This window comes from Cetorhinus maximus, chromosome 14 (assembly GCF_964194155.1).
Source record: "Cetorhinus maximus chromosome 14, sCetMax3.hap1.1, whole genome shotgun sequence".
Classification (NCBI taxonomy): Eukaryota; Metazoa; Chordata; class Chondrichthyes; order Lamniformes; family Cetorhinidae; genus Cetorhinus; species Cetorhinus maximus.
The window spans coordinates 115,224,735-115,243,167 of NC_135892.1; the positions used below are offsets into that span (position 1 = coordinate 115,224,735).

The 18,433-nt window shown below is 45.2% G+C and overlaps 1 protein-coding gene across 1 annotated transcript in view; it reads left to right on the forward strand.

Moving 5' to 3' along the window:
* LOC144690013 (protein-tyrosine kinase 2-beta-like) overlaps positions 1–9,111 on the forward strand; it is a 156,189-nt gene extending 147,078 nt beyond the window's left edge. The window contains exons 28-29 of the mRNA XM_078557544.1: positions 2,393–2,473; positions 4,072–9,111. Coding sequence (XP_078413670.1) covers positions 2,393–2,473; positions 4,072–4,287 — 297 coding nt within the window. The 3' untranslated portion in view covers positions 4,288–9,111. The remainder of the gene's footprint in view (positions 1–2,392; positions 2,474–4,071) is intronic.
* The last annotated feature ends 9,322 nt before the right edge of the window (positions 9,112–18,433 follow it).

The following is an 18,433-nucleotide window of genomic DNA, read 5'->3' on the forward strand; positions in this document are numbered from 1 at the left end:
AAGGCCGGCATCCATTTTCTCATCTTGATTAACTAACTTGCTGGTGGTTTTCGAAGAGGTAACAAAGAGGGTTGATGGGGGTAACACTGTTGATGTGGTATACATGGACTTCCAAAAGGCTTTTGATACAGTGCCACACAACAGACTTGTGAGCAAAGTTAAAGGGACAGTAGCAACATGGATACGGAATTGGCTGAGTGATAGGAAACAGAGAGTAGTGTTGAACAGTTGTTTTTCAGACTGGAAGAAGGTTTATAGTAGGGTTCTCCAGGGGTCGGTATTAGGACTCCTGCTCTTTCTGTTATATTATTAATGACCTAGACCTTGGGTGTACAGGGCACAATTTCAAAACCTGTGGATGAAATGAAACCTGGAAGTATTGTGAACCGTGCGGAGGATAGTGCACAACTTCAAAAGAACATAGACAGGTTAGTGGAATGAAAGATGCAGATGAAGTTTAATGCAGAGAAGTGTGAAGCGATTCATTTTGGTAGGAAGAACGTGGAGAGACAATATAAAATCAAGGGTACAATTCTAAAGGGAGTGCAGGAGCAGAGGGACCTGGGTGTATATGTGCACAAAGCATTGAAGGTGGCAGGACAGGTTGAGAGAGAGGTTTATAAAGCATGCAGTATCCTGGGCTTTATTACAGGGGCATAGAGTATAAAAGTAAGGAAGTTATATTAAACCTGCATAAAACACTAATTCAGCCTCAACTGGAGTATAGCGTCCACTTCTGGGCACCACACTTTAGAAAGGATGTGGAGGCATTGGATAGAGTGCAGAAAATATTCACAAAAATGGGTCCAGGAATGAGGAACTTCAGTTACATGGATACATTGGAGAAGTTGGGACTGTTTTCCTTGGAGAAAGGAAGGCTGGGAGGAGATCTGATCGAGATGTTCAAAATCATGAGGGATCTTAACATAGTAGATAGGGAGAAACTGTTCCCACTTGTGAAAGGATCGAGAATGAGAGGGCACAGTTTTAAAGTAATTGGTAAAAGAAGCAATGGAGACATGAGGAAGAACTTTTTCATGCAGGGAGTGGTTAGGATCTGGAATGCGCTGCCTGAGAATGTGGTGGAGACAGGTTCAGTTGAAGCATTCAAAAGGGAATTAGACTGTTATCTGAAAAGGAACGAGCAGGATTACGGGGAGAAGGCAGGGCAAGGCCTTTGGTCAGGTAAGGCCAAAGGTGAATATTCCGACGGAGACCTAGTACAGACATCGTGGGCCAAATGGCCTCCTCCTGTTGTAACAATTCTATGATTCCCATCGGAATGTAGTGCACAGGTGAAGGTGATTGTGTCCCTTTAGACCAGTATCACTGGCAGTGTATTTGGGGTTTGTCACTGGTAAGAGTGGAGTACGGTGTTGTCATGAAGCTATTAACGTGTATAATATTTTAGAAAATATTTTTCCTTTAAAATAGAGATTTAGTTTGCAGGTTAATTGGATTAAAACCAGCAAGTCTGAGTGCTTTGACACACTAGTTTGAGATGTAAACAGAGAGATAGCGTGCATTTGCATTTTTTGAATAGAGAATTCAAGAAGTGGGGTGAAAACTTGATGCCTTTCTAGCAGTTACCAAGAAATATGTTTATATTACTAATAAAATTTGGTACAATGAATGGGGTTTCATTGTTAAAAAGTAAAGTTCCAAGAGGTTGTTGATACAATGAGAATTAACATTCAATGAGGCTGGTAGGTATAACTTCAGTAGTTTTCGGGCGTGCAGAGCAGAGGCAATGTGAGATCAAAAGGCAGCTGTAAGCCTCTAACTGGATCCACAGTGAAAATAACCTCATTTTGAATTCATAAGGTGAAAATACTTTGCCTGGAGTTTGGTTAAGTCTATGGGTTGCTGTTGCCTTAATGGAGATTAGTTTGAGAATTTGTCAAAAGTTATGATTGTAGTAATTTGTAGCCATTATAGTAATGTGTAGCCATTGTGTATATATTCTAACCTGTGTAAATCAATAAAATATTTCAATTAGTTTAATATAAAGCCTCGAGAACTGGTGGTCTGATTCCTGAATTTAGAGTCGCATCTTGAACATAACACTTAAGATTATAGGTTATGACAGTTGTTTAATGTTTCCCTCTGGGATTTTTAAATAACTCCACTTTACCAACTGCATCGGTCATAACAGGTATGCAGTCACATGGATAACCAAGAGGCTCAGGTAAACATTACTCTAGCTGATTTGGATGAATTTGGAACTGCATTTACCTGCTGTGCTCTGTGACTAATAAATAGGAACAGTGGTTGATGACCTTTCTTTCTGGCTGCAGCTACTACAACAGTAGTTTTCAGACCAATTAATTTGAACGATTTCCATGGTCATTCTACCATGAATGTAACACCTGCAATGATTTCTACATTCCAGACAGTGGGAATGAACCTTCGCAGTTTGACTGGCAGTGTGGATGAGTTGTTGCCCAAGTTACCAGCAGCATCTCGGACAGAGGTAAGTCACAGCGGATGTTATTACCAGCTGCTACAATCACCTTCTGGATGTCCGAGCTGGGTTATTTTAAAGGTGCATTCCTTAACTAGCAGATAAAGACATTCCAAATGAGCTTTTATAGGCTAATATGAACGTAGTTTAATTTCAAATGGAGACTGTTGTAACACTCTGCTGTGGACTGTTCCAAACGAGGAGAGAGTGGGACAATTTCCATTGCAGCAGGAAGGAGAGTTAATAGAGGTTTCTAAGCACTTTATGGCAAGGGTTTTGATGAAGTGACGAAGGAAATATTATTTGCTGTTATTGAGGATTTAGTGATAAGAGGTCATCAATTGAAAGTTAAAAGAACGAGGATTAATTTCTTTACATTGACAATTGTTGGGAAACACTGTCAGTGGGATTGATTGAAACTGACAGCAGTGCAACCCTTTGCTGGAAATGTAGAGGTGGAATTGGTATTGTCTCACTCTTATAAAGGAGCCAGCACAGATATGATAGACTGAATCATATCTGGCCTCCTCTGCACTATAAACTTCTCTAGTTCCAGAAGATCTTTGCTCTGTAAATCTGGACTAGATTTAAATCTGTGTTCCAGGGGTGAAACCATAGCACCTGAAACGTTCTCCACAATTATTCCAACAGATCCCAACCAGAGAGAGGAGCTTTCATACAGCCCCTTCTAGCTGAATCTGAGTTATTGAAAATGCTATCAAACAGCACATTCCAAATCCCAACCACTCATTGTGTATATAAATATTTCACATCGCCTCTGGCAATTTTGCCAACACCTTAAACCTGTTCCTTTTGTTTGTGACCCTTTATCCAGTGGAAACAGTTTCCCTTCCTGATGTTAAACATTTCAATCAAATCTCCTTTTTGCCTTCTCTGCTCCAAGGGGAACAATCCCAGTTTCTCCAAGTGACTAACCCTAATCCCTAGAGCTATTCTAGTAAATCTCTTCTGTATTCTCACCAAGGATTTTATTATCAACCTTCAGTGGTAGTGTTCTGTCCTCCTTAATAAGTTTTCCCTACATGTACTTATAATAAGAATGGAATTTTATTCAAGAAACGCATTTGCAGTTCAACAACCGAACTGCTGTGTAAGTTAGATCAAGAGATTCATGTATAGACTAAGTAATCAGGTCAAAAACATGGAAACATGTAACACTCAAGTAGAAACAGAAATAGACAAACAAATCCCCCAGGTAATGGGGAAGTGGTGGACAGGATATCAAAGGAAGGGTAGGTCATGTTGAATTAAAATTATATTAAAATTACAAGCCAATACACCATTCCTACATTATTACAGGCTCTGAAGTATATATAAGTTTCATTATTTAAATATCTCATTGGACGGATCTAGAGAGACGTAATGCAGATGAACCAAAGGCCCACTGAGATGCAACCAAATCTCTGAAGACGTTTAACTGCACACGTTCACCGTCTGCAGAAACTGGCACAGTATTTCGGGATTTTAGAATGTCTAGGAATTGGAGGAATCCTTAGCGGGATTGTGGGAATGTTACAAGGGCATTGCGAGATTCCTGTTTCTTGCTGAAACGATTGAAGGCAGGTTTTCTTGTTTGTGTTTTTCAGATTGAAGGAACACAACGACTTCTGAATAAGGACTTGGCTGAGCTGATAAACAAGATGAAACTGGCCCAGCAGAACTCGGTCACCTCGCTGAGTGAAGAGTGTAAGAAGCAGATGTTAACAGCCGCCCACACGCTGGCAGTGGATTCCAAGAACTTGCTAGATGCTGTGGATCAGGCCAGGGTCCAAGCAGGCCAAGCCAAACCAGTTCCAAATTGACGGCAACTTGATCAATTCAGACCAGCAGCAGCAGTGAGACAGGAGAGAGAGACAGTCATCCACCAAGCCAAGCTGAAGTAACGAGATTTAAAACTGAATGGGGAAGGGATTCTATCCAGGGTGGGGGAATGAGGGCATTCATTAACCGAAACTGGGAACCATCTTGGTGGGATTAAAAAAAAACGCTTTAGTGTGGAATGGTGGAGGGGCTGTGCATAATTTTAATCCAGGTAATTCCATGTAAAAAGTCAAAACAATTATGCATTTCAACCAGGTTTATGAAATGTGTCATGCAATTGAAATAATCCTTGGCAGATAATGTTTAGAGAGAGCGTCGGCATTTTAACAAAGCTCAGGACACTGAGGAGTAACTGAAGTCGAGCTTGAAATGCTTAATTAGGGACTGACTGATGAAATCTAGAGGTGGGAAGTAAAACGAGAAGAAAATCTGTATCCTTGTATTCCTTTTGCTCAATGTCAAGAGATCCACTCTGTAAATACAGCACCATGCTGAATATTTGTACATATGGCTGACTGGCTATTACGCAGACGTTAAATAGCCTGAGGTCCACTCCTCACTTCTCATGTTGAGATCAGAAAACAATCAGCTTGAGATGTTTGTCTTGCTAATGATTGGATGTTTGGTGGTGATTTATGATTAATCTTTGCATATCTCTTTTATAACCTTTAAGAGGTGAGTTAAGAGTATGTTGCCAAAATGCCAGGAGCAACAAGAATGGAGACATTAACTGTTCCTGTTAATGGGTGACTGTGAATTATTTTATTTATGGTTGTGAGAAAATGAGAGATTTAGTAGTTACAGGTTTGGGAATGTTTATTGATGTTGCCTAGTTGGGCTGGACAATCATCGATCCAAGAATTAGAATTTCTACCCTTAAGAATTGCTGAAAAAAGAGACATGTCGAAGCTTTTCATCTTACACTCATCAGGACACTTCACAAGAATACCAGTATGTGGGGAAAACAACAATTTATACTGTATGTGAAGAGAGTGCTGATTGGTTGGCAAGTGGACTCTGGTAGAAGTGTTGCCATGCAGTGATGGTGACTGACTTTAAACCAGGCAGCATTGACCAATCAGGGTCAAGCTGTCTGGTTTAAATTTCAAACAATGCTTAGCAGTTAACTGTCAGTCACCATCACTGGTGCATTCTCCATGGCAATGCCTCTAACAATCAGAATCCAAGTGCAAATTAATCACCACTCTCTTCTCATGCAGTATAAATTGTTGTTTTCCCCTTATATTAGTGTCTTTGCAAAGTGTCCTGATGAGTGTAAAACAAAAAGCTTTGACGTGTTTCTTTTTTTCAGCAACACTCAGGTTCTGTACGACCAAATGACTATTTCTACCCTGTAACAGACTGTGCATTCAGGGCTTTGGATCTGATTGTTCAAACTTGTGAGAAGATTTGCAAAGTTCCAGCCTTTTATCTTGGCCTTCCTAAAAGATGCAGCTACTGAGATCAGGCTGACCCCTGACTTCAGTCGAAGATTCACGCTGTGTTGCTCTGTGCTAACTGCTCATGACCCCGTATGAGCAGCCCTGGGTCAATGATCAGTCTGATTTTTCACTACTCCAGCTGCTGTCTCCTTTGTCCTGCACACAGAGTACAACTGATATCAGGAACCCAGTAGAATGGAGATCAGCCCTTCCGCCAAACCCCAACCCCACCACAACTGTTGAAGCATTTCCCATTGTTGCTTGTTCCTGTTCTGCGATTCTACCACCAAAGGCTGTGGAGGCCAAGTCACCGAATATATTTAAGAAGGAAATAGATAGATTTCTAGACTCTAAAGGCACCGGGGGTATGGGGAGAAAGCGGGAGTATGGCCTTTAGATAGCGGATCAGCCGTGATAATATTGAATGGCGGAGCAGGCTCGAGGGGGCGAATGACCTACTTCTGCTCCTAGTTTCCGTGTTTCTAGGCCCCAATGCTGTGAGATTTTGATAATAATGTCATGCTTTTCTATCTGCAATGCCCTCTCGGCCCATCTTGCTTCACACTGGCCTTGTTTCGTTTGGCTTGACTCAGTTCTGTTAATTGAACCCTGTAGGAGGTGACATACTGTTGCACAGTGGGGAAGAATCTTCGAGCTTCAATGGGGCTGGGAACAGAGGCAGACGGGGCCCAGGAACAGCAGCACTGGTCAGCACGCCATTTCCCGACACTGTTCCTGGTACTGGCCGTTTTGGTGGAGGAGCATTCAAGGCCCAGCAAGAATCTTCCTCCCCATGAGACAGAAAGTCAAATTAGGCTCATTAAGAGCCTTGTTAACCTCAGTTGAAGGAACGCTGAATGGGGTTTTCCAGTCAGCCTCCAGTTCCCTGATGCAATGGGGGGTCTGTTTAACTGCCTGGAGGTGGGCACCCAGTAGCAGAGCAGGGTTGGTGGGTGGTGCTCCAGGCCCTCCCTGCCCGCCTGGTAAGGGTGCAGCTATGTCAAAACACCCTCTCTGTTACTCACCCTTTACTGCAGCCAGCTGCTCTTCTGAAGGTAGAAGGTCTCTGATTAGCCCTCTTCAAGAGCCCATCTGCTGCCTTTGATTGGTCAGGGAACCTGTCTCCATGCTAATAAAAGGGGGGCCACAGGCAAAAATTCCAATGAGTGAATGTTTCCTGCCAGGGAAATGGGTGTGTTCAGGACCTGGAAAGCCCTGATTCCTGCTTCCCAAGCCCCAAAGTGAAAATACCACCCCATGGTCTTTGTTTTCTGACCTGGAACTGAGCATGTTTCCTTGGGACATGCTCAAAGTTCTGGAACTGTAATACTGCCCCTGTAAGATGATGGTTTGGAATGTTACACTTGATCCTGATAGAATAAAGTTCAAGGCCTAATGGAACTGGCTAATGTGGAGTCTGAAAGATTCAACCAGCTACAGACACCAAGTCATCTACTAGTGTAAAGAGCCTGTGAATCCTTGAGAGATCTGGTGGGAAACTGGTGAAAAACTGTCAAGTAAACCTCAGAGATCCACTTACACCAGAGCACTGTAACTTCCTGCAGTTCCGTATTACACAGGAATAGAGAGGAAATTAATTTTCTAGTTAATGAACCAGGTTTCTCACACTCTAAGGTATGTTTTACAGTGATAATCTTTCTTTCATCATATCCTTTAAAGCTTGTTTCCTTTTGTATTGAGCATTATGACTTCTGATTGAAAATTCTTATTGTGTTGTAAAAGACTTTGGGAAACTGTGGACTCATCCTGTGGCGACACCTGGTGCTGAGAGCCTTTCTTGAACCTGTTTCAAACATGCATCTCCACTACTGATATCACTCATTACCCTCAAAGCATGCAGCTGTCAATGCTTCATGCGAGTGAGACACACGCTGTGGCCGTGGGTGTAATTGATATTAAATGGCTGCATGCAGGTAGGGAAATCGAGGTCTAGAGGCTTGTGAAAGTCAAAAACAAAACCCCAGCCTCATCTGAGAAGCCACCGCCTACCTAAAAGCTTTGCAGTGGTAAAAGAGAGGAGCATTTAATTTGTTTTCATCCTCCTCCTCCTCCTCCTCTAGGTACCATGGCTCTAAGAGGGCGTTGGCCACCACAGACTTCACTGGATTGGTCCACGATGATGCTTGGTAAAGTACTGCAATGGTTTGCCGTTGCCTTCTGCAGCATGGCTGACCAGGAAACTCTCCGGCTCTGACCGCCGGCCATCAGCCATTTTGGAAGGATTTACGGGCTGATAATCAACCTGTTTGGCCATATCATGAATGCACCTTCCATGGCCATTAAGTCCCAAAGTGGGACTTGAACCCAGAGCCCCTGGCCCAGAGATACCACCTACTGTGCCACAAGATATCCATGTTCCTAATAACTCTTCATTTCCTAATAACATTGGCTGCACCTGTGCCCAGGTAAGCTGACCTGACATGGTGGGTGGTGCATGATGGAGAACAAGGTGTGGTGGGAGGAAGAATGTCAGGTGTCAGCAGCCAGTGAAGGGCTCCTTTTACAGTGTCACTGCTTGTCATTGCCCTCATTGGCACATCATCTCCAATGCATTCTTCACAAAGGCAAACCTTGCATTTATATAGGCTCTTTCACAACCTTGGGGTTTCTCAAAGTGCTTCACAGCTAATTAACTATTTTTGAAATGCAGGCACTCGTGTAAAGTAGGGAAACACGGCAGCCAATTCGAACACAGCAAACAGCAATGTGATGATAATTGGATAATCTGTATGTTGGGATAAATACTGGCCCAGCCCCTGCTTTACTTCAGATAGAATCACAGGGTCTTTCATATCTACCTGAGGGCAGAAAAGGCCTCAGTTTAATGTCTCAACTGAAAGTCAGCACCTTCGACAGTGCAGCACTTCCTCAGCACTGTTGTGTCATCATAAATGACCCGTGGGACTTCTGGAGTGTTTTGAAACCACAACGTTCTGATTCAGAAGTTGAGTGTGATACAAAATGAGTATTGTAAAAGTGCAAAGACCCTATTAGGAAGAGAGGACGACTACCCAGGAGATGAATTCTAGATGTTTTTTTAAGGCGGCATTCTCTTCAACATCTCTTTGGATCTTTGGGAGCTACAAATGATGTCAGGGTATCCATGGTCACAGGCAGAAATGTATGATCAGGAGGTGCATGGGTGTCTGATCCAGTGTAATATTAACCAATTTACACTCTCCTCAGCCACACTGCGCACTGCGCTTTCCATCTGTTGAAATTATGTCACCATCACGTTAATCCCATTATTTGCAACTCATTAGAAGCTCATTTAAAACTTGTATTACCTGAGATGTGACAACACTGATTTCTCAGTCAAATAAATAGTGTGTTTTTCTAAAAGTTTTTGTTTGTTATCTGAACACCTATTTTCAGGGCAAATTAACCATTTAGCTTTATTTTACTCTCTCTCTCTCTTTCTGTTGTATCACGAGCAATGGCGTAGTAATTTTCACTCTGTGTGTGTTGTGACAAAGCTGAAGCACTCTCAGGCTGCGGTGATTGATTAGACTGGAGCTAAAACAAGGTAGTTTTATTCACTCAGCAGGTGTATTTTTAAAAAGCAGTAACAGTGATTACTGTCCAGCCTAGATCTCCCCAATCTTAATTCCTTTCTCTCCAAACTCTACTTCTCAGTGAAACTATTTCCATCGCTTTATCCTTACAGCCTGTGAGCTGTTCCCTGATTCTAGGCAATTTCGGTCATCAATTTCTTAAAGCTATCCCACCTTGCCTTGTTCATTCTGAAATCTTATATAAACTATTTCTTTTTTCTGAAAAGTAGATTGCAATTTGGAACTTATTTTGCGACAGTTTAGTTTTTTTTTCTATCCTTCACAAAATGCAAATTCACACTTAAAATCAGAGTTTGAATGCTTTAAATTTGTTACCACAGAAGTTACAGAGAATATCACCAATATTTTATCTCATTTAATATGCTGTACACGTGTATGCAAACACATAGTATGCAAATGAAATCCTATTTGGCCAATCTTCTAGCAGCAGGTGCAATTGGAGCTGTTGAAAATATTAGAACATCTTCAATAAATGGTAAAACTGGACAGAGTCAACATGGATTTATGAAAAGGAAATCATGTTTGACAAACCTATTGGAGTTTTTTGAGGACGTTACTTGGATTTTCAGAAGGCTTTTGATAAGGTCCCACACAGGAGGTTAGTAAGCAAAATTAGAACACATAGGATGGGGGGTAATATACTGGCGTGGATTGAGAATTGGTTAACAGACAGAAAGCAGAGAGTAGGAATAAACAGGTCATTCTCAAACTGTTACTAGTGAGGTACCGCTAGAATCAGTGCTGGGGCCACTGTTCACTGTCTAAAGCAATGATTTGAATGTGGGGAACAAATGTAATATTTTCAAATTTGCTGATGACACAAAACTAGGTGGGAATGTCAGTTGTGATCTTATGGCCTTTGTGGGGAGGATGAAAAAAGTCTTCAAGGGGACTTGGACAGGCTCAGTCTCAGTGAATGGGTCAGAACATGGCAGATGGGACATAATGTGAATAAGCGTGAAGTTATTCACTTTGGTAGATAAAACAGAAAGACAGAGTATTTCTTCAATGGTGAGATGTTGGGAGTGTTGATGTCCAAAGGGACCGCGATGTCCTTGCTCATGAGTCACCAAGGCTTCTTTGATAGCACCTTCCAAACCCACGACCACTGCCATCTAGAAGGACAAAAGCAGCAGACAGATGGGAACACCACCACCTGGAAGTTCCCCTCCAAGTCGCTCACCATCCTGACTTGGAAATATATCGCTGTTTCTTCATTGTCGCTGGGTCAAAATCCTGGAACTCCCTCCCTAACAGCACTGTGGGTGTACCTACACCACATGGGCTGCAGCGGTTCAAGAAAGCAGCTCACCACCGCTTTCTCAAGAACAATTAGGGATGGGCAATAAATGCTGGCCCAGCCAGCGAAGCCCACATCCTGTGAATGAATTTTTAAAAAACTAAAAGCTAGCATGCAGGTGCAGCAAGCAATTAAGCAGGCAGATGGGCCTTCATTTCAGGAAGATTTGAGTAACAGAGTAAAGATGTCTTGCAATTGTATAGAGCCTTGGTGAGACCACACCTGGAGTATTGTGTACAGTTTTGGTCTCCTTAACTAAGGAAGGATATACTGGCCATGGAGGGAGTGCAACGGAGATTCACCAGACTGATCCCTGGGCTGTTGGGATTGTTTAATGAGGAGAGATTGAGGAAACTGGGTCTGTATTCTCTAGAGTTTCAAAGAATGAGATTTGATCTCATTGAAACCTACAAAATTCTTACAGGGCTCGACAGGGCTGATATGGATAGGATGTTTCCCCGGGCTGGAGGGGGAGTCTAGAGCCAGGGGACACAATCTCAGGATAAGGGGAAGGCCATTTGGGACAGAGATGAGGAGGAATGTCTTCACTCAGAGGGTGGTGAATCTTTGGAATTCTCTACCCCAGAGGACTGTGGAAGCTCAATCATTGAACTTGTTCAAGATAGAAATCGATAGATTTCTGGAGATTAATGACATCAAGGGATATGGAGATAGTGCGGGAATTGATGTCGAGGTAGATGATCAACCAGGATCTAATTGAATGGCACAGCAGGCTCGATGGGCTGAATGGCCTACCCCTCTCCTATGCTCCTGCATTCCTATCAAAATCAACACAAAACAATTTAATAACGATTTTAGGCAAAAGAGAGCGTGGTCAGGATAATGTGCCCTTGAAAACTGATAATGGTGACATTGTCGATGAAAATCAGGAAATGGTGAACCTGCTGAACAATTGCTTCCTGTCAATATTTACCAAAGAGGAGGAGATCAGAATGGCCGACATCCCAAACAAACTGAGATTGAGTCAGGAACAGGGATTCACCAAAGATAACATCAGCAAAATTACAGTGATGAAGAAATCAACGGCATGAAAGAGTGACTGGACCAGGACATTTCCATTGCAGAATATTAGATTGACCACGGCTGCTGCTGGTGTCTCTGATCAGGTCAGTGTTCTGGAATCATTTACATCCAGCTGAAGGGCAGGCAAGGCCTCGGTTTCATGTCTCATCAAAAGATGACACCTCCGACAGTGCGGCGCTCACTCAGTACTGACCCTCCAACAGTGCAGCACTCACTCAGTACTGACCCTCCGACAGTGCAACGCTCCCTCAGTACTGACCCTCTGACAGTGCAGCACTCACTCAGTACTGACCCTCTGACAGTGCAGCACTCCCTCAGTACTGACCCTCCGACAGTGCAGCACTCCCTCAGAACTGACCCTCCGACAGTGCGGCGCTCACTCAGTACTGACCCTCCAACAGTGCAGCACTCACTCAGTACTGACCCTCCAACAGTGCAACGCTCCCTCAGTACTGACCCTCTGACAGTGCAGCACTCCCTCAGTACTGACCCTCTGACAGTGCAGCACTCCCTCAGTACTGACCCTCCGACAGTGCAGCACTCCCTCAGTACTGACCCTCTGACAGTGCAGCACTCCCTCAGTACTGACCCTCTGACAGTGCAGCACTCCCTCAGTACTGACCCTCCGACGGTGCAGCACTCCCTCAGTACTGACCCTCCGACAGTGCAGCACTCACTCAGTACTGACCCTCTGACAGTGCAGCACTCCCTCAGTACTGACCCTCCGACAGTGCAGCGCTCACTCAGTATTGACCTTCTGACAGTGCAGCGCTCCCTCAGTACTGACCCTCTGACAGTGCAGCACGCCCTCAATACTGACCCTCCAATAGTGCAGCACTCACTCAGTACTGACCCTCCGACAGTGCAACGCTCCCTCAGTACTGACCCTCTGACAGTGCAGCACTCCCTCAGTACTGACCCTCCGACGGTGCAGCACACCCTCAGTACTGACCCTCTGACACTGCAGCACGCCCTCAGTACTGACCCTCCGACAGTGCAGCACTCCCTCAGTACTGACCCTCTGACAGTGCAGCACTCCCTCAGTACTGACCCTCCGACAGTGCAGCGCTCACTCAGTATTGACCTTCTGACAGTGCAGCGCTCCCTCAGTACTGACCCTCTAACAGTGCAGCATGCCCTCAATACTGACCCTCCAATAGTGCAGCACTCACTCAGTACTGACCCTCCGACAGTGCAACGCTCCCTCAGTACTGACCCTCTGACAGTGCAGCACTCCCTCAGTACTGACCCTCCGACGGTGCAGCACACCCTCAGTACTGACCCTCTGACACTGCAGCACGCCCTCAGTACTGACCCTCCGACGGTGCAGCACTCCCTCAGTACTGACCCTCTGACAGTGCAGCACTCTCAGTACTGATTCTCCGACAGTGCTGCTCCCTTAGTACTGACCCTCTGACAGTGCAGCACTCACTTAGCACTGACCCTCTGACAGTGCAGCACTCCCTCAGTACTGACCCTCCAACAGTGCTGCGCTCCCTCAGTACTGACCCTCTGACAGTGCAGCTCTCACTCAGTACTGACCCTCCGACAGTGCAGCTCTCACTCAGTACTGACCCTCCGACAGTGCAGCTCTCACTCAGTACTGACCCTCCGACAGTGCAGCTCTCACTCAGTACTGACCCTCCGACAGTACAGCGCTCACTCAGTACTGACCCTCCGACAGTGCAGCGCTCACTCAGTATTGACCCTCTGACAGTGCGGGATTGTAATATCCCACTGGACAGGAGGGGCTGTACAATCCTGGCCACGGAGTCAGTCAGCAGGAGCCTTGCTGCACTGTCTCCCTCAGATGTTTTGGTGCTTTGCTGGTCTTGGGCAGTGACCAAACACTGCCCAGCACTGACAAAACTGACCCAATGCTTTCCAACCCTGACAAAACTGACCCAACACTTCCCAACACTGACAAAACTGACCCAACGCTTCCCAACCCTGACAAAACTGACCAAACACTTTCCAACACGGACAAAACTGACCCAACACTGCCCAGCACTGACAAAACTGACCCAACACTTCCCAACCCTGACAAAACTGACCCAACGCTTCCCAACCCTGACAAAACTGACCAAACACTGTCCAACATGGACAAAACTGACCCAACACTTCCCAACACGGACAAAACTGACCCAACACTGCCCAGCACTGGAAAAACTGACCCAACACTGCCCAGCACTGACAAAACTGACCCAACACTGCCCAGCACTGACAAAACTGACCAAACACTTTCCAACACTGACAAAACTGACCCAACACTGCCCAGCGCTGACAAAACTGACCCAACACTTCCCAACCCTGACAAAACTGACCAAACACTGTTCAACATGGACAAAACTGACCAAACACTGTCCAACACTGACAAAACTGACCCAACACTTCCAACACTGACAAAACTGACCAAACACTGCCCAACACTGACAAAACTGACCAAACACTGTCCAACATGGACAGAACTGACCAAACACTGTCCAACACAGACAAAACTGACCAAACACTGTCCAACACAGACAGAACTGACCAAACACTGTCCAACACAGACAGAACTGACCAAACACTGCCCAACACAGGCAAAACCGACCAAACACTGCCCAACACAGACAAAACTGACCAAACACTGCCCAACACTGATAAAACTGACCAAACACTGCCCAACACTGACAAAACTGACCAAACATTGTCCAACACGGACAAAACTGACCAAACACTGTCCAACATGGACCAAACTGACCAAACACTTTCCAACACTGACAAAACTGACCCAACACTGCCCAGCACTGACAAAACTGACCCAACACTTCCCAACCCTGACAAAACTGACCAAACACTGTTCAACATGGACAAAACTGACCAAACACTGTCCAACACTGACAAAACTGACCCAACACTTCCAACACTGACAAAACTGACCAAACACTGCCCAACACTGACAAAACTGACCAAACACTGTCCAACATGGACAGAACTGACCAAACACTGTCCAACACAGACAAAACTGACCAAACACTGTCCAACACAGACAGAACTGACCAAACACTGTCCAACACAGACAGAACTGACCAAACACTGCCCAACACAGGCAAAACTGACCAAACACTGCCCAACACAGACAAAACTGACCAAACACTGCCCAACACAGACAAAACTGACCAAACACTGCCCAACACTGATAAAACTGACCAAACACTGCCCAACACTGACAAAACTGACCAAACATTGTCCAACACGGACAAAACTGACAAAACACTGTCTAACATGGACCAAACTGACCAAACACTGTCCAACACGGACAAAACTGACCAAACACTGCCCAACACTGACAAAATTGATCAAACATTGTCCAACACACACAAAACTGACCAAACACTGTCCAACAAGGACAAAACTGACCAAACACTGTCCAACACACACAAAACTGACCAAACACTTGCCAACACGTTTACAAAGGAAAGGGAGGATGTAGATATTGTAGTCCAGGAGGAACACTGCGAGATATTGGACGGGACAGTCATAAAGAGAGAGGAAGTACTCGAAGGTTTGAAATCCTTGAAAGTGGATAAGTCAGCAGGGCCAGATGGATTGTTCCCGAGGCTGCTGAAGGAAGTCAGGGAGGAGATAGCAGATGCTCTGAGGATTTTCCAATCTTCACTAGATACAGGGGAGGTACCGGAGGACTGGAGAAATGCAAATGTAGTTCCATTGTTTAAAAAGGGATCAAAGGAAATGCCAAACAATTATAGGCCAGTTAGTCTTACATCGGTGGTGAGCAAATTAGTAGAATCAATCCTGAGAGATTGGATTAACTGTCATGTGGAAAGGATGGACTAGTCAGGGATGGTCAGCACGGATTTGTTAAAGGAAGGTCTTGCCTCACAAATTTGATCGAATTCTTTGAGGAAGTGACCAGAAGGGTTGATGAAGGATGTGCAGTGGATGTTGTGTACATGGATTTTAGCAAGGCATTTGACAAGGTCCCACATGGCAGATTGGTCAGGAAAATAAAAGCCCATGGGATTCAGGGTAATGTGGCAAACTGGGTAAAAGGTTGGCTTTGTAACAGGAAACAAAGGGTAATGGTTGATGGATGCCCTTGCGAATGGAAAGTTGTCTCAAGTGGTGTTCCACAGGGCTCGGTGTTGGGACCCTTGCTGTTTGTGTTATATATTAACGATTTGGACGTGAACATGGGGGGGCACGATTGGGAAATTTGCAGATGACACAAAGATTGGCCGAGTAGTGGATAGTGTGGAGGATAGCCATAATCTCCAAAATGATATAGATGGGTTGGTGGAGTGGGCGGTAAAGTGGCAGATGGATTTTAACATAGAGAAGTGTGAGGTCATACATTTAGGGAGGTCAAACAGTGACAGGGATTACACAATAAATGGGAATATACTAAGAGGGGTAGATGAAGTGAGAGATCTTGGCGTACAAGTACACAGGTCCCTGAAGGCAGCAGTTCAAGTAGACAAGGTTGTAAAGAAGGCATATGGAATGCTCTCCTTCATTGGCAGAGGTATAGAATATAAAAGTAAGGATATAATGTTGGAATTGTATAAAACACTGGTGAGGCCACAACTGGAGTCTTGTGCGCAGTTCTGGTCACCACATTACAGGAAGGACGTAATAGTTCTGGAGATAGTGCAGAGGAGGTTTACAAGAATGTTGCCAGGGTTAGAAAAGTGTAGCTACGAGGAGATATTGGATAGGTTGGGGTTATTTTCCTTGGAACAAAGAAGGCTGAGAGGTGACTTGATTAAGGTGTACAAAATTATGAGGGGAATAGATAGAGTGGACAGGATAAAATTGTTTCCCTTGGTGGAGAATTCTAGAACCAGGGGACATAGATTCAAGATAAGTGGCAGAAGGTGTAGGGGGGACATGAGGAAGAACTTTTTTACACAGAGGGTAGTGGGTGTCTGGAATTCGCTGCCCAAGTTGGTGGTAGAGGCAGAAACTTTAAACTCTTTTAAAAAGTACCTGGATCTGCACCTAAAGTGCTGTAAGCTGCAGGGCTATGGGCCGGGTGCAGGAAGGTGGGATTAGAAAGGGCACCTGGGTGTCCTTGGGCTGGCATGGACAAGATAGGCCGAATGGCCTCCTTCTGTGCTGTAACTTTTCTATGGTTCTATGGTACTATATATAAAAAGTATATAATAATTATTAGAAAAAAAGGGATCAAAAGGGGTGAGGATGGAGGAGAGAGTTCATGATCTGAAGCTGTTGAACTCAATATTCAGCCCGGAAGGCTGTAAAGTGCCTAGTCGGAAGATGAGGTACTGTTCCTCCAGTTTGCGTTGAGCTTCACTGGAACATTGCAGCAAGCCAAGGACGGACATGTGGGCATGAGAGCAGGGTGGAGTGTTGAAATGGCAAGCGACAGGGAGGTCTGGGTAATGCTTGCGGACAGACCGAAGGTGTTCTGCAAAGCGGTCACCCAGTCTGTGTTTGAGTGACAGTCCAGCAACAGCCTGACATTGTCTGTAAGGTATGTTTCCATGAATATGACTATGTCCCAGACACCACCCTCACCATCCCTGGGTATGTCCTGTCCAACCAGCATGACAGACCCAGTGGAGGTGGTGGCACAGTGGTATACAGTCGGGAGGGAGTTGCCCTGGGAGTCCTCAACATCAACTCTGGACCCCATGAAGTCTCATGGCATCAGGCCAAACATGGGCAAGGAAACCTCCTGCTGATTACCACGTACCGCCCTCCCTCAGCTGATGAATCAGTGCTCCTCCATGTTGAATACTGCGTGGAGGAAGTACTGAGGGTGGAAAGGGTGCAGAATGTACCCAATGTCTTCAATGTCCAACACCAAGAATGGCTCAGTAGTACTATTACTGACCAAGCTGGCCGAGTCCTAAAGGAGATAACTGCTAGACTGGGTCTGCGGCAGATAGTGAGGGAAAAACACACTTGGCCTCATCCTCACCAACCTGCCTTCGCAGATGCATCTGTCCATGACAGTATTGGTAGGAGTGACAACCACACAATCCTAATGGAGACGAAGTCCTGCCTTCACGTTGAGGATTCCCTCCATCGTGTTGTGTGGCACCACCACGGTGCTAAATGGGATATAGATTTCAAACAGATCTGACACATCATCCACCCTGACCAACATTCACTCCCACCATCTCCGACGCACAGTAGCAGCAGTGTGTACCAGCTACAAGATGCACTGCAGGAATTCACCAAGGCTCCTTAGACAGCACCTTCCAAACCCACAACCTCTGCCACATAGAAGGACAAGGGCAGCAGATAGATGGGAACACCGCCACCTGGAGTTCCGCTCCAACCGTTCACCATCCTGACTTGGAAATATATCGCCGTTCCTTCACTGTCGCTGGGTCAAAATCCTGGAACTCCCTCCCTAACAGCACTGTGGATGTACCTACACCGAATGGACTGCAGCGGTTCAAGAAGGCAGCTCACCACCACCTTCTCAAGGGCAACTAGGGATTGGCAATAAATGTTGGCCCAGCCAATGAAGCCCACGTCCCGTGAACAAATGAAAATAAGCTTAATTGCCCATTCATGAATTTTTTTAAAATGGTGGGTGTTTAGCACTTGCCCGCCTGCCGTTTTATGAGGACTGGGGGTGGGAAGGCTGTGGGCTTGGCAGCTATCATATTTCACATGGGCAACCACCCCCTCCCCACCCCCCAGCACCCTCCTCCTAAAACATTGCCAGGCAGGGCCAGGAACTCCAGCCCCAACGTATTTCTCT